At 47.4% G+C, this 14,095-nt stretch overlaps 1 protein-coding gene across 1 annotated transcript; it reads right to left on the bottom strand.

Annotated features, from left to right (window-relative positions):
• Positions 1-1,255: 1,255 nt before the first annotated feature.
• Positions 1,256-13,451, bottom strand: LOC118234975 (insulin receptor substrate 2-B-like). The gene is made up of 2 exons (XM_035431877.1): positions 9,962-13,451; positions 1,256-4,754 (listed from the first exon to the last, which is right to left on the bottom strand). The coding sequence occupies exons 1-2, from the start codon at positions 13,110-13,112 to the stop codon at positions 4,750-4,752; spliced, it is 3,156 nt and encodes a 1,051-aa protein (XP_035287768.1). The 5' UTR covers positions 13,113-13,451; the 3' UTR covers positions 1,256-4,749.
• Positions 13,452-14,095: the final 644 nt, after the last annotated feature.

Genomic DNA, 14,095 nt, shown 5'->3' with positions numbered 1-14,095 from the left:
ACCATTTCCACACTCACCTGAGCTTACATACCTGTACCATTCACACCCACACTCACCTGAGCTTACATACCTGTACCATTCACACCCACACTCACCTGAGCTTACATACCTGTACCATTCACACCCACACTCACCTGAGCTTACATACCTGTACCATTCACACCCACACTCACCTGAGCTTACACACCTGTACCATTCACACCCACACTCACCTGAGTTTACACACCTGTACCATTCACACCCACACTCACCTGAGTTTACACACCTGTACCATTCACACCCACACTCACCTGAGTTTACACACCTGTACCATTCACACCCACACGCACCGGAGTTTACACACCTGTACCATTCACACCCACACTCACCTGAGTTTACATACCTGTACCATTCACACCCACCTTTACTTGATCTTACACACCTGTGCCATTTATATACTTCCACCTATGCTAACTCACCTTTCTCACACAAACACACATACTTGTTTTCTGAATGCCATAACAACACACAAGCACCTCCAACCCAAAATGGGATAAAGGACGTGACCTTGTCCCAAATTTGATGAAAGGGCATTACCGAAAAGAGAGCAGGTATTTGAGAAGGCTAACTGGACATCTGGTGGTGGCAGTTTTGAATCCAGCATGTTGGATTGTCTGTAGGGTTGTGTGCTGGATTCATCCGATTCTAGTGTGCAATCTAGTATTTACCTGGAGCTAGCACAAATCTGCGTGAGTCAATCGCTGCATTTTTAGGTCTTCTCTCCTTTTTTCTTTTGCCCATTTCTTTTGACATGTCTGTAACTGCAAGTGTTATATTTGTTTCACACTTTTGTCTGAATGTTCTTTTATAAAATGACTAACAGACTGCTCAAAATAACACAGAGAAGATGAAGAAAACTCCAGCCTCTGTGAGAAGGGCTGCAACACGCTGTGATCTCATCAAAATAGTCAAATTAAATATCAGACTCACAGCCAGACTTATAGACGTATACCATAGATATAAAAAGTACTAGGCAGTTCATTAAGCTCTCAGGGTGTAGAAGTAGTACCACCATCTTATGAGGGACATAGCCAGGGTTATTAAAGCAGAGCTAGGACAGACTGACTAGTGTGCTCAGCACTGCCAAACACATTGTGAATTGATCCTCTGAAAGAGTCAGGTGAATGGTCAGTTCCTTTGTTTTAAGGGGTGTGTGGGGGGAACATCATTAAGAGAGTTAAAGGTCACCACAAACCAGACAAACAGGCCTTAAAAATCTTCTGATACATTACACATTTTATTGCAATAGCTCTATTGAAAGCAAAAAAAGAAAACAAAAAATAAAATCAGATAAATATAAACTCTATGTACAATGCTCAGAATTCCTTGGCTGCAATCCACCATCTCTCTGGGGAAAAATATAGAGAGGCACATGCCGCAATTGACAAGAAAGAACAGCGAGAGTTATTTACAGTGGAAGACACAGCCAAGAACAGTTAGAATAATAATAATTATAATTATTATTATTAATTTCATTTTCTTCGAACATACAGAGCACGTTTCCACATTTCCATTTACATAGCAGTCCTCCCTCCAATCAAATACCATTGGAAACAACAGCACTCATTCTCATTTATACTTCAGGCCAGCCAATGCATTGTGGGAGTTATAAAACAGCGCACAGGAAGTGTACAAAACTGCAAAATGTCTCTTTCTCAAAGTAAACCCTCCCTTTTTCTCATCTGCGAAGAAAATTGACCCAGTGCCTGTAACTGTATTCTCTTTCCTTAAGATAGAGCAAACCGACACAATGCCTAATGACTGAGAATATCTCTCCTCTGTAAACTACGGACATAATAAAAAGTCAAAAACAGAAGTTGCATAAATATTTATGCAGTACCAGCGAGCCTCCGGATCTATATTATGAGGTTGTTGTTATAAACTTTTATTTACCATTACTTTTCATCAGTGCTGTAATTTTAAATCATAACACTATCTTTAAAGGTAGAAGGTTAACAAAATAGATATAAAACAGGTATCCTGGCCAAATTCTTTTAAATATACAATACATTGACTGAACAAATGAGGCAGTGATCCGATATCTGTCTGCTGACACAAGACCACAGCCCTTAATTACAGGAAAACAATACTCAGACGTGGGAAAAAGACAAGGATTCACAGTGGAGAAAAAAAACTTTTTCTCTCTGTACCATTGACTGTGTTATCACAGGTACCTTCACTGCTGACGTACTGGAACCCCACATACTGGGGAAAAAAATTACATTTCCTAAGAAGTTTCAAGCTTCCTTATTAGATAAAAAGAAATAAAAAAATAAATAGAACAACCGCACAACAAGAGGCAGTTGGGTATCGTACCATGCAGGCAGGTGGCTGAACAGGAAGTACCATAGACGTCTCCTTCATGAGGGAGAGCCACTTCAGCAGGCTCACCACAGAAAGGCTGACTGACACACTTGACAGAAGACAGTCCTCCCAGACAGGTGGGAAACAACAGAATGGCACAGTTTGCATGAAACACAGAAAAAAAATACCAGTTTGGTTTTCAGCAGCAGTTATCAGTAAACAGCTAACACCTCCCTCCCCACCCGCCCACCCCCATGTCTTTTATCTGACAGGTGGTGACAGTGGACCTGGTTGCACTCTTGGTTGCATGTGGCAGTTTGTGTGAAAAAGACATGCATGTAGTATGTAGTTTTGGTCGAATGACACAGGAAATGTGCTTGTTCAAGCTGGCTGTTCAAGCTACACCTGGAGAAAGGTGTGCTGATCTGCAGCAACATCCCTCTAAAAACATTCTCCTGACACAGATGCTAATATCACATATTACAGACTGAGTGTAAAAATGTACAATAAATTCATCCTTTAAGTGCGGCTTCAAAGCATCTTACTAAACGAAACAAGTATACAATAAATGGAAACAAAAAAATGGAAAAGCTAATGTAAAGAGGCTAAATAGGGTGTATGTCTAGAATGGCCTGTACACACTGTGGCATCTAACAGTGTTGCTGAAATTCTGGAGGGGGACTATTCTATTCACAAGAGACTAGTTTTACCCCAGGACATCCTGAAACTGTAATTATTACCTCTTGCTCCAGTGACTTTAATCCTGTATCAATCGTCCGTGTTCATAATTTTTACAAATCGGGACAATAAAAATTCCAGCCCAAACTACCTACTGTTTTTCAGTCAAACTCAGTACCTTAGAATGTATTAATCCCATATGAACAGACATTTTTTCGTAAACGCAAGTTTGTTCACCAGAATTTTGGCGCTAATTTCTTCTTGTTGGTAATATGGAGGCTGTTGTGGAGACTCTGCAGAAGAGATATGGTTGTTTTCGAAATAATATAAACTCAATAACTTGAGCATGGAGACCAGTTTACAGAAGGAAAAAAAATCAAAGCACTCAGAAGAGGAAAAAATCGCAAATACATGAGATTGATAGATTGATTGATTGATAAGTGTACCTGCATTTCTTAAGACTGCTTGCTATAGGCCTATGTTATATTAATCTCCATTAGAAATCAATGGGAATGTTGTGTCCAAAAAGCAGGAATTCCTGCTAATCACCGGCTATCTATATGATAGGACATAAAGGCCTTGGTTAGCTGTTGGTCGATCATCCACACCCTGGTTTAACCAACCAGCATCAGTTATGTTCCATGGTTCTCAGAAGTCACAAGTGTTCCGAATCTGCGTGCGACTTTACCAAATATGGAGGGGAGAAAAAAAAAGAGTTGCATCCATGTCCTACCAGGGGAAAGGCTACAGCCATGCCTGACAACTGACCCATTAGAAGAAGCCAGAGACACAGGTGGCCACCAAACGTTGGACTAAACATCTCAGTGACTGGGGTGGAAAAGCAGGGATCGTTTTACCCAATAAGAATGCTCCACTGCAGTTACCCTCAATTCATACAAACACCATTACAGGACGTCCTGGGGTTGAACTAGTCACGTGTGAATCATATGGATAAAATAAGTGCTATGCTTCTCAAACCACTTGGAGACTACTCGCCTTCTGTGAAGAGGGGCATGGAGAACTTGAAGGACACCTCCCACTGAAGGAAGGAGGTGGTTACAAAAACACTTGGGTCATCAGGAGTGACTGACACTGGCCTTGCCTCAGGTCACCCAACACTAAAAATGAGAGAACCACCAGAACCTTTCAATGTTGGGGCAAAGGAGCATTTCCATTTCTTTGTTCACTACCGGCACAACACAAATCCCAAAGGCTGGTTTCCCTCAAGGGGTGGCGCTGCCTTCAAACATATTCACCCGATACTTATTTTGAAGAACACTGAATGCAAGTTTGTGCCCCCTAGCAAAAGAGATCAGTCTAAGTAAAAACTAAAGCCCTCCAGATCCTTCCCAGCAGAAACCCACAGTAATGCAGCCTGATATGTGATGTGTGTAGTAAATCCTCCCTACCTAAGCCCCAAGGCCTGGAACACGGGTAAGGTCAGTTCAGCCAGTTTCGTACGCGGGACTGATTCTATCTGTGTGAGGTGTCAGTTATCAGGTTGAATTTTGGTGGATTTTTTTGTTCAGATGGGAGGTATGGAGTGTAGTAATCTTAGAGCGGGAAATTTGCACAAGATGGGATTGGGTCACCTGACACCCAGCCCACACTCGTCGTCGTGACCCCCGATGACCCCTTGCTCAGGGTAACAAGGTGCTGAAAATGGAGTGGGAATCTGACCCCCCCCCCCCCAATGCGGAGGAACCCACTTCCCAGGAAACTCCTTCTTCAGTCTGCAGAGAGAGAGAGAAAGAGAGAGAGAGAGAGAGAGAGAGAGAGAGAGAGAGACAGAGACAGAGAAAGAAAGAAAAAGAGGGAGAGAGAGGGGGAGAGAGATATTGTTAATCTGTACAACGACCAGTACAACGTTAATCAAATGGAGACCAAGACCAGGACAGCTCAGATCTGTGTGGTCCAAATCACTACAGTAGAAAACCTGTTTTTACTGTAGTCTACACTGCATATGGTCAAAACTGCCAACATGAGCACTAATGCCAAAAGCGCAATATGCAAATCAGAATTACAATGAATTGTCAGATTTTATCACTACTTCTTAAGTCCAGTAAAACGGCGGAATTCCATGACCTCTGGCTGCTGCAAAGCTGAGAGATTAAATCTGAATAACTATTTCCAGTAAAGCAGGCTTTCAGAGGAAATGTCAGCAGACAGGAGGGATTTCATCTGGCTATGTGGTGCTGTCCATCTTCCCGTGCTAACATGCCTGTCCAGGGAGGTGTAGAATGGGCCTGGCTTAGGTCTAGGAAATTTACAGCATTCACACAAGTCACATCTCTCACTTCCTGCAACAGCAATGCATTGTGGGGCTCTAGGGTGATGCACAGATGTTCAGACGCAATTTGACTGACCTGATAACAACAGAGTACTCAGTACACAGGATGCCTTTAAAGAGACAGCTCACATTTTTAACTGTTCCTTACACCCATATTTTCTCTTTATTCCACAATATGTATATAAAATAACCTGAATTCCAAACCCATCCCACCAATGCAATGTACTCATTCCATGCCATTCATAAAATCCTGGCCCTGTGGGTATGGAACCCAAAACCTGAATGCTGCAAGCTTGAATCCAAGTTGGAACTCCAGTGTTGGGTCATGTTCAAACTGGAAACGATATTAGCGAAGTATGCATGAGCAGGTGTTGCTAATAATAATAAGCATCCAATTAATTATACCTGGATGGACATGTAAATAAGGTGAACTACAAGGGTGGCTCTGCTTTCATATTGTGAGGCCTTACGTGTTTCATATTACCACTGTATGGTCTTAATGGAAACGCCAGTCAAACAAGGATAGCAATCAACAGTTGGCAGTTTTTTATTCTTGCAAACCATTATAGTCATGCTCTCCTCACTTTATTACAGGGATTAACCACCTTTAAAGGGATATTTCACACTTTCATAACAAGCAATTTTGTAGAACCTATCCCATTGTATTTACAATGAATGAATACTAGTAACATCAGATGCTTCTGTTGACCGCATCGTCGTTCCTCCTGGGTGTCAGGCTCCCAATTCATGCCCATTCATTTTTTGGACCTCACCAAAATTAGGCTAATAGTTTTAAAGCACAAAGTAATTACTGAGGATATTAGATCAATGCAATATTTTATTTTACTTTTTGTTCGTAAGCTGTTTTCAGGTTTAGGTTAGCTATGAAGTGAGGAACTATATTCAGACCGACAACAGTGCAGAAATACAGCAAGTAGTTTGATGCATTTAAATCACAAACTGTAGAAAAAATAGCATGTGCTCAAGTGAATATCATGTGCAGGATTTTGGTAAAATAAAACTTTTTTGCTGGAACTGTTTCTTTTATAAGGTAATAAAACAATGAAAATACATAAAATATCAAAACAAACAGAAAACTCTTGATGCTAGAGCTCTCTTTCATGGATCTATTATCCTCCATGTTAGTTTGTGCTTTAAAAATATTAGCTAATTTGAAGAATAGCTGAATTCAGCAGATGTTGCTAGTATTCATGCTACGCAAATACAATTGGTAGGCTCCACAAACTGAATTATGTTATAAAAATGTGAAATATCCCTTTAAAGTGCCACAGGTTTTACTCTGTGGTCAGGACTAGGATTTGTGCATGTTTCAATTTCTTGCATGAGTTAGTTGGGACCCCAAGCGAGCAGCCTATTTCCTGCACAGCAGTGTCCGCCATATTCATTTGCTGGACACAGGGCTCAAGTGATGCTGGGTCAGAGGTTAGGGGTCAAAGGTTGAGGGTCAGGGCAGGACAGGTGCAGCAGCTGATGGTCTGCTGTAAGCCCCCAGGTTTACCTGCAGGGTTGTTCCAGGAGCCACAGATTCACGGTCCATGCAGTGTCCATGAAAAGCATTGCTACTGGTTTTACCATGGAGCTCCCATAGTAAGCTAATGGTCAAAACACTATCTCATTCCTATATAATAACATCATAATAACAATACTAATAATAATAATAATAATAATAATGTGCTTATCATACATAAAGTCTACCTTCGTTCACAGAAGGCAACCATGGCTGGAATCCAAACAAACTCAAGGAATGTTCTTAAGAAGGACTTTAATACACAGCATCACTGTTTTAAAAAAACACACTGTTTTACAGACTCTTGGCCAGGACATGGCTAACTGATCCGGGTGATCCTTCACTGCTCTTTTTGGCTCTCAGGAGCCTCTGTCGAGCACTGCAGCGATTGAACTTTGACCTGTCGAATGATCTGTCTGACCTGAGAAGAGGCTGGTAGTGAAATTCTGTGTGTTAGCGAGTGGTGATGTTGGAGCTATGGCATTCTTTGATCTTTCGTATTCTTCCTGTATGAGTACTGTTGGTGATGCAAAGCCTGGGACCATGCCAAACAAACACACATGATCGGTCAATAATGAAGAAATAATCAGATACTACACTCCCTGTCAGGAGTGCCTCTGTAAAGTACCTCTATGGCAAAAGCTCTCTGCCTCACTGTCTGCCCCAACTATTCCACCTCACCCAGCACAAACTGCCCCCCACTATTCCATCCCACCCAGCACAAACTAGCCCCAACTATTCCATCTTGCCCAACACAAACTGCCCCAAACAATATCACCTGACCCAGCACAAACTGTCCTCAACTATTCCACCCCGCCCAGCACAAAATGCCCCCACCAACAGTGTTACAGTGATGGCGTCTTTTTGAAGGCCAACTCGGAAGTTTTAGTGCAGTATGTTTTACTGCACGAGAAGCTAGTCCACCAGTGTTACGGAGCACAGCAACAAAAACTGTGACAAATGAACAACCACAGGTGTCCACAAAATCACGCCTTACTTCTAAGAGGAAAAATTCAAGAAAAACGTTTTTTTTTACCACCTGAAAGCGTACTAAAATTTTCTTGGGTTTAGTTAACCCCGTAAATGTGGAGAATGTGCAGCTCAACTCCCAGTTGGTGTCCCTGCTAGCAGTGTCAGCTTGTTAACAATGTCCATCTTACACTTCCCTCCTTCACTTTGTTCAGAATTTGACAAGGGTGGGTTATTATTAGCCTAATTGCTAAAATTACTTTTGGTATGGTGCTTTTCTCACTTTCAGTTCAAGTTTTTTATATGCTAAATTTTAAGTTACTATAGCCTAACATTTGTCTCCACGTGTGGCCTTTGTTGATAGGGGTGAAGTATAGGCTAGGTGGAGGGGCAATTTAGCCCTGTGGTCCTCCTGGGCTGAATACTCTGCAGGAAGCCCTTACACTGCTAGCGGCCATTTAATTTGAGGTGGGTAGTCAGGTGCGCCTGGCCTTTCAATGGTCCCTCGCTGAATACACAGAAAATCCACCCTCTCCGATTCGCTCTGAACACACGCTTCGCCCCATGTTATCTTTCTCTGGGTTTCCTTGGTCAACGTCTAACTGCTTATCTTTAATCGATGCACTCGCTTCAATTCCAGACACAAAGTTAAGAATACAGTGCTGCAGTGGTCAGTGTCTAAACCTGGAACCAGAATAGACACTTTGAAGTGAAACTACCATTCTTTCAAGAACTGACCATTTTTAGTTCAAATTAATGATTAATTTCTTTCTTGTCTTGTTTACATAGTCTAATGCAGGTTGAGCTTATGCTGCACTTGCATTGATGGCCTTAGCCTATACTGCCAGTATTATTTCCCATTTCAAAATAACAAAATGGGAAAAAAGTTGTTTTTTCCCCCCTTGTGGAACAAGGAACTGTACGGATGGAGAAATACATTTGTAAATATGCTGGTGATTAGACGCATAATCGTGACTGACCACCTGTGATTTTACCTCCCTCACATCCACAACACAGAAGACTCCACACTCCCATCAGTGATGGAACAGAAACATAAAAACAAGACCGCCAGAGGCAGCCATGACACCCATATGTGCAACAACAGCCGTGCAATCACTGACAAGACGTCACCATCGTGTCCCCAAACAGACAGCGCAAGCGCACGCACACACACACGTGTGCAGACGCATCCATGCATGCGCACTCACGCGTAGGCACACATACGCACGCACACACATACGGTGCACACATGTATGTCAACATGCAAATCAAACTAATGCAGCGTACACTGAATTTCTCAAACCAGTTTTAAAAAACAGCATTCTGCAGTGAAACTGCCCTGTTGATCATTCATCTAGCATCGTCTAGCAGTATCGCAGAAAATAAAGACATCCATTCATAAAAATAATCTTAAAAAGACAAATGATGTTCACTGCAACATCTACCCTGCTTTAAACACACCGAACAGACTAAGGCCACAGGTGCACTGCAGAACAGAAACAGCCAACAGGATTTTTATTTGACTTCCTGCAGAAAAGACAGTAACGCCCAAACAGGGGTACCCCAGTCGTTAACGCTCTAAAGACAGACAAGACGAGAGCAATGTGCTTTCTTGGAAGCACCAAGCAACCATCATAACTCATTCTGCTCAGAGCTTCGGAGTTTCATGCTATGGCCAACCACACAGTTACGCTGTGAATACATAAACTTCCAACTTCTTCCAGAAAACTGCATTCAATTACAGTTCCAGCAAGTAATAGGGTACATGATAAATGGGGAGGGAATGATGAAGTGATGATTATCTAGTGAAGGGTGCTGGAGTATAACCCTTTGACAGCATGAATGCAGGGAGCACAAATAAATCACCCAAAGCAAGGTGCATAGAGGTAACACTCCACAAAAAAAAACCCTACACAGCAAGTGATGTCAGCACTTCAACATAAATACAACCATGATCCAGCTCAACATGCCAACTCAACATGTCTGCAAAGTGCAAGTGCTTCCACCTTTATAACCCTCTTAGCATCTAAATCTCGGCACTGTAAGCTGCTCGAGGGTTCAGTAAGTGGGGTGCTGGGGTCAGAGGTCACTGGGTCCCTCTTGCTCTCTCTGATTGGGCTTACAGCAAAACGGGAGACAGAAGCATAACAAACCTTTGGAGGTCGCCGTGGTCAGGTGATCGGACCTGGAGAAGTCTATGCTGGCGTACACCCCGTTCTCCGGGGGGGCGAGCACAGATGGCGAAGGGGGGTCCGGAGTGGGGGTGTCCCGCAGGTCCAGGGCGATGTAGTTGAGGCCGTTTCGGCTTTCCGTGCCACAGGCCCCGTCGGGGTCACTGGGGGAGGCCACGCCCTCCATGCGCAGCCAGACACTGTCGAAGGAGGCGGAGCTGCGCCACCTGGCGCCCTCTGCCTGGCGGGGGCTGGCGGCGTCTGGCGTGGTGGAGGGGGCGGGGTCCAGGGGCGGGGCTGGGGGGCTGGCTCCACCCACAGAGGAAGTGAAGGTCTCGGACCTGTGTCTCCTCCTGCCCTGAGGAGTGGCGCGCACCAACTTCGGCTCGGCCTGGGGGGCGCTGTCTGACCCGTCCGCCTCTTCACAGCACTCTGCCCGCCCGCTGCTACCAAGGGCTGGGGTGCATGCGATGGGACGGGTGTAGCTGGGGGGGTTCCATGGGGCGACAAGGGAAAGGCGGGGGGCGCGAGCCTTGGTGTCCAGGCTCAGGTAGTCCTCCTGTAGGGGCGAGCGGCGGTGGGGGCTCGGAGAAGGCGGAGCCTCTGTGGGCGGGGCGCGAGGTGCATTCGAGGGCCGGGCTCGATACTCAATGTTGATGTACTCGCCCGGGCTGGAGGGGGGCTCGGGTGGGGGTTCGGGTGCTGCTTCGCCCCCCTGCCCGCCCAGAGAGAGGCGCGTGGGGCGCTGCACAGGCGAGTCTTGCGGAAGCGAGGGCGGGGCTGGGGAGCTCGCGGGGAGCTGTGCACCCTGGCGCACCGGGGCCCTGTAAGAGCGCGGGAGGGAGAAGTATGCGCTGGGGGAGCCGGGGCTGTCGGCCGGACCGCCGCGCGACATGTCCATGTACTCGTCGCTTTCGGGCAGGGTCCTGCCCTCCCGGGGGCTGCTCCACGCTGGGGAGGCACGGCCGGGGGGCAGCATCATCATGTAGCCCGGGGAGTCCGACTGAGGGGGATGCCCGCCGGGACGGGCGGGGGAGGAGGAGGAGGACGGCAGCATGGGCATGTAATCGGCTTCCCGTGAAGGCACCACCCCTGGCATCATGGGCATGTAGCCGTCGTCCTTGGCAGGGCCGCGGTGGTTCTGGGAGACGGCAGGGAGCTCCGCCTGGCAGTACGCGTCGGAGTATGACCCGCAGCCCGGCCTCGAGGAGGACGAGAGGGCAGAGCCGGCCTCTGCAACGCCCTCATCCAAAGAAGCAGTCTGGGTCATCTTCTGCTGCACCGCAGCCAGGCTGCTGCCCCCTGCTGGCCGAGAGGGGAACGCCTGGCAGTACGAGGGCCTCTCCTCATTGGCTCCCACGTCGGGGTGCGAGCCGCTGTACCTGTCCATAGCCATGTAGTCGCTCAGGCAGTGCTCCTCCTGGATGGGAGGGGTGTTGCCCAGGGATTCGGGGGTGTTGCTCCTCACGCGGAAGTAGCGGAAGTCGCAGGGGCTGGAGCCGTACTCGTCGGAGGAGTTGAAGCCGCCGTCGCTGGGGGAGCCGCAGACGGAGGAGCTGGAGGGCCGCGTGAGCGTGTCGGAGGCCGAGCCGTGCCCGCTGCTGCTGGACACGCTCACCGGGCTGGTGGTGGAGGGGAAGTGGGAGACGGGGAGGGAGGCGGAGCGCATGTGGTAGGAGGGGCCGGGGTGCGTCCGGGGGTACCGCCCCCCGCTGCCCTCCTGCCGGCCCGGGCCGGCGCGGGCGGAGCCCACGTGAGCCAGGCTCCCGGTGGCGGAGCGGAAGGGGCGCCTCATGGTGCCCTCCCCCTCGCTGGACGTGCGGAAGCGGTAGGCGCTGCCCGCGCCGCTCTTGCTGGTGGGCGGGGTCCCCGCCGCGGCCTCCGTGCGCGAGCGCCGCTGCAGCCCCGTCTGGCTGGGCGGGAGGTTGCCCAGGTGACGGCGCGTGGTGATGAAGGCCATGGGGTTGGAGCCCGAGGACTGGCTCTTGCTGCGCGGCCGGAACTCGGCAAAGGCCTTCAGTGCCTTCATGGTCTCCAGGATGGTCTCGTGCATGTTCTGCGCCACCACCGAGTCCTCCACCTGCATCCAGATCTCCCCGGGCCCGGTGGAGGAAGACCGCCCCACCTCGATGAAGAAGAAGCTTTCGGAGTGGCCGCAGCGGCGGATGTTCATCAGCTGCAGGTTCACGCACGGCATCTCGGAATTCAGCTTGACCAGGTGCATGCTCTTTGCAGACAGGCACAGGCGGTAAACTCCCGTTAGGTTCTTTGTATGGCCCAACCCTTTGGGTTTCACGCTCACCTGCCACACCTCCTTAAAACCAGCGCTGGGAGGGACGACACCGTAGCCGTCGTCCAGTTCGTCGGGGTCAACTGGACGCTTTTTACCTTCATTCATCAGGTCGCTCAAGGCCAGATACCAGTCTGTCTGCTCCTGCTCATTCTCAGCGACCATGGCAAAGTATTCATCCTTAGTGTACAGAGCAATGAGATACTTGTGTTTAGCATCTGCCCTCTTGTTAACAGTGAAACACTGGTACAGATAAATCACCCTCTTCGGCGTGAGAGCAGCGCTTGCAGCCCCGGCGGCGGAGCGGAGGCTATTCCGAAATTTCTTCTCGCTGTCATAATACTCCAAGCGGCTGGGCCCTGCATGACTCTGGCCCCTCAGCACGAAGAACCTCTTGTGGCCGTGCTTTTGCTTCCTCAGATACCCGCACTTCCAGATATCAGCCTCCACCCCATCCGTAAAAACAGCGGCGGGGGTGAACGCCGAGTCTGCCGTGGAAGCAAGTGAATGCCCGGCGGCGACGGCGTCTTCGTGACTCAGATTTACCGAAGATGTAGACCGCTTTCTGACAGCATCTTCCTGAAAATTCTCCTCCGGTAAATGGTGGGGCTGGCGGTGATGATGCTGATCCTTCGGTTGCAGTCCGGGGTGATGGACGGAGGAGTGTGATGAGTGCTGGTGCTGCAAGCGAGCGCCGCCGATATTAATTAAAGGCAATGGGGGTTCCCCGGCTGAGGTGTCGCTTACCGTAACTGTGGTTGTTTTTGTCCCAATTCCACGCTGCTGAGTCTCCAGCATCAACATACCGCCACTGCTTCCTTGATAATTTGTCAAATTTTCCATGAGATAGCGCAATTAAACACCCTACTAAAGGTCACTATAGCTTAACGACCGTTATCGACGCACACCCCATTCTGGGCTGGAAATGTGCAGCTGCAGCACGATATCTTCCTTCCAAACAGAGTCTCCGTCCGCCCTTCTAATTATTATTCTTGTATTTTGCAGGTTATCACCAGCACTCGCTCCACGAAACAACTGCTACGTGGCTAGCATACAGCATTTGCCCGTTTCTATTATCAATCTCGCAAGCCTGCTGCCTATCTACCTCTCCCCCTCTCACAGTACACATCTCTACGGACCAGCAAAAACAACACGTGACCCACGTCTGTCCTGAGTGGGAGGAAAAAAATACAGAATTCCTCCATTTTAATTGGATGAACTGGCATGTCCAAGATGATTGACATTGCTATAAACCAATCATTGTGGACAATTGGCCAACTACGGCAACACCAACTATCGAATTTCGAGTTTAGTTTTATATTTTAAAAAAAAGTGAAGACGTTCTATGACAATATTTTATCCAATAGTAATCCGCTGTAAAGTAGGCGTTGCAAGTCTGTCACTGATCAATAGCCAACGTTCTTGATTGACATTGATGGTACCCACTCCCTGTTTTGTAGATGGTCTGGTCTTGTTGCGCGTAGGGTTAGTAACCCGTATTACTGTGCGAGCAAAGTGCATTTCCAGTGTAAACAAAGATGAACTAGATGTAGCGACCTAGTCGAACCTGAGGTACGTCGCTGCCTGACCCTGTGAAACATCCAATGGAGTTAGATTTTTAAAGCTTTTAAGAAATAAGTTGGCATTTGCGGAAATTGCTATCTAATAGAAATTAAACTTGATGCCAACATTTGTCTTATGACTTTGTATAGCTTTCCAGTGGAGACCCCCAGCCAAAAACGTCTTGTCTTCGTTTTAGGCAAACTGAAAATGTCTTTATTGACTCGTTTCTAGCGTGTATAAATTGTGCATATATAAACAACATT

The sequence above is a fragment of the Anguilla anguilla genome, chromosome 9, assembly GCF_013347855.1.
Source record: "Anguilla anguilla isolate fAngAng1 chromosome 9, fAngAng1.pri, whole genome shotgun sequence".
In the NCBI taxonomy this organism is placed as follows: Eukaryota; Metazoa; Chordata; class Actinopteri; order Anguilliformes; family Anguillidae; genus Anguilla; species Anguilla anguilla.
This window is presented reverse-complemented; position numbering and strand designations above follow the sequence as displayed.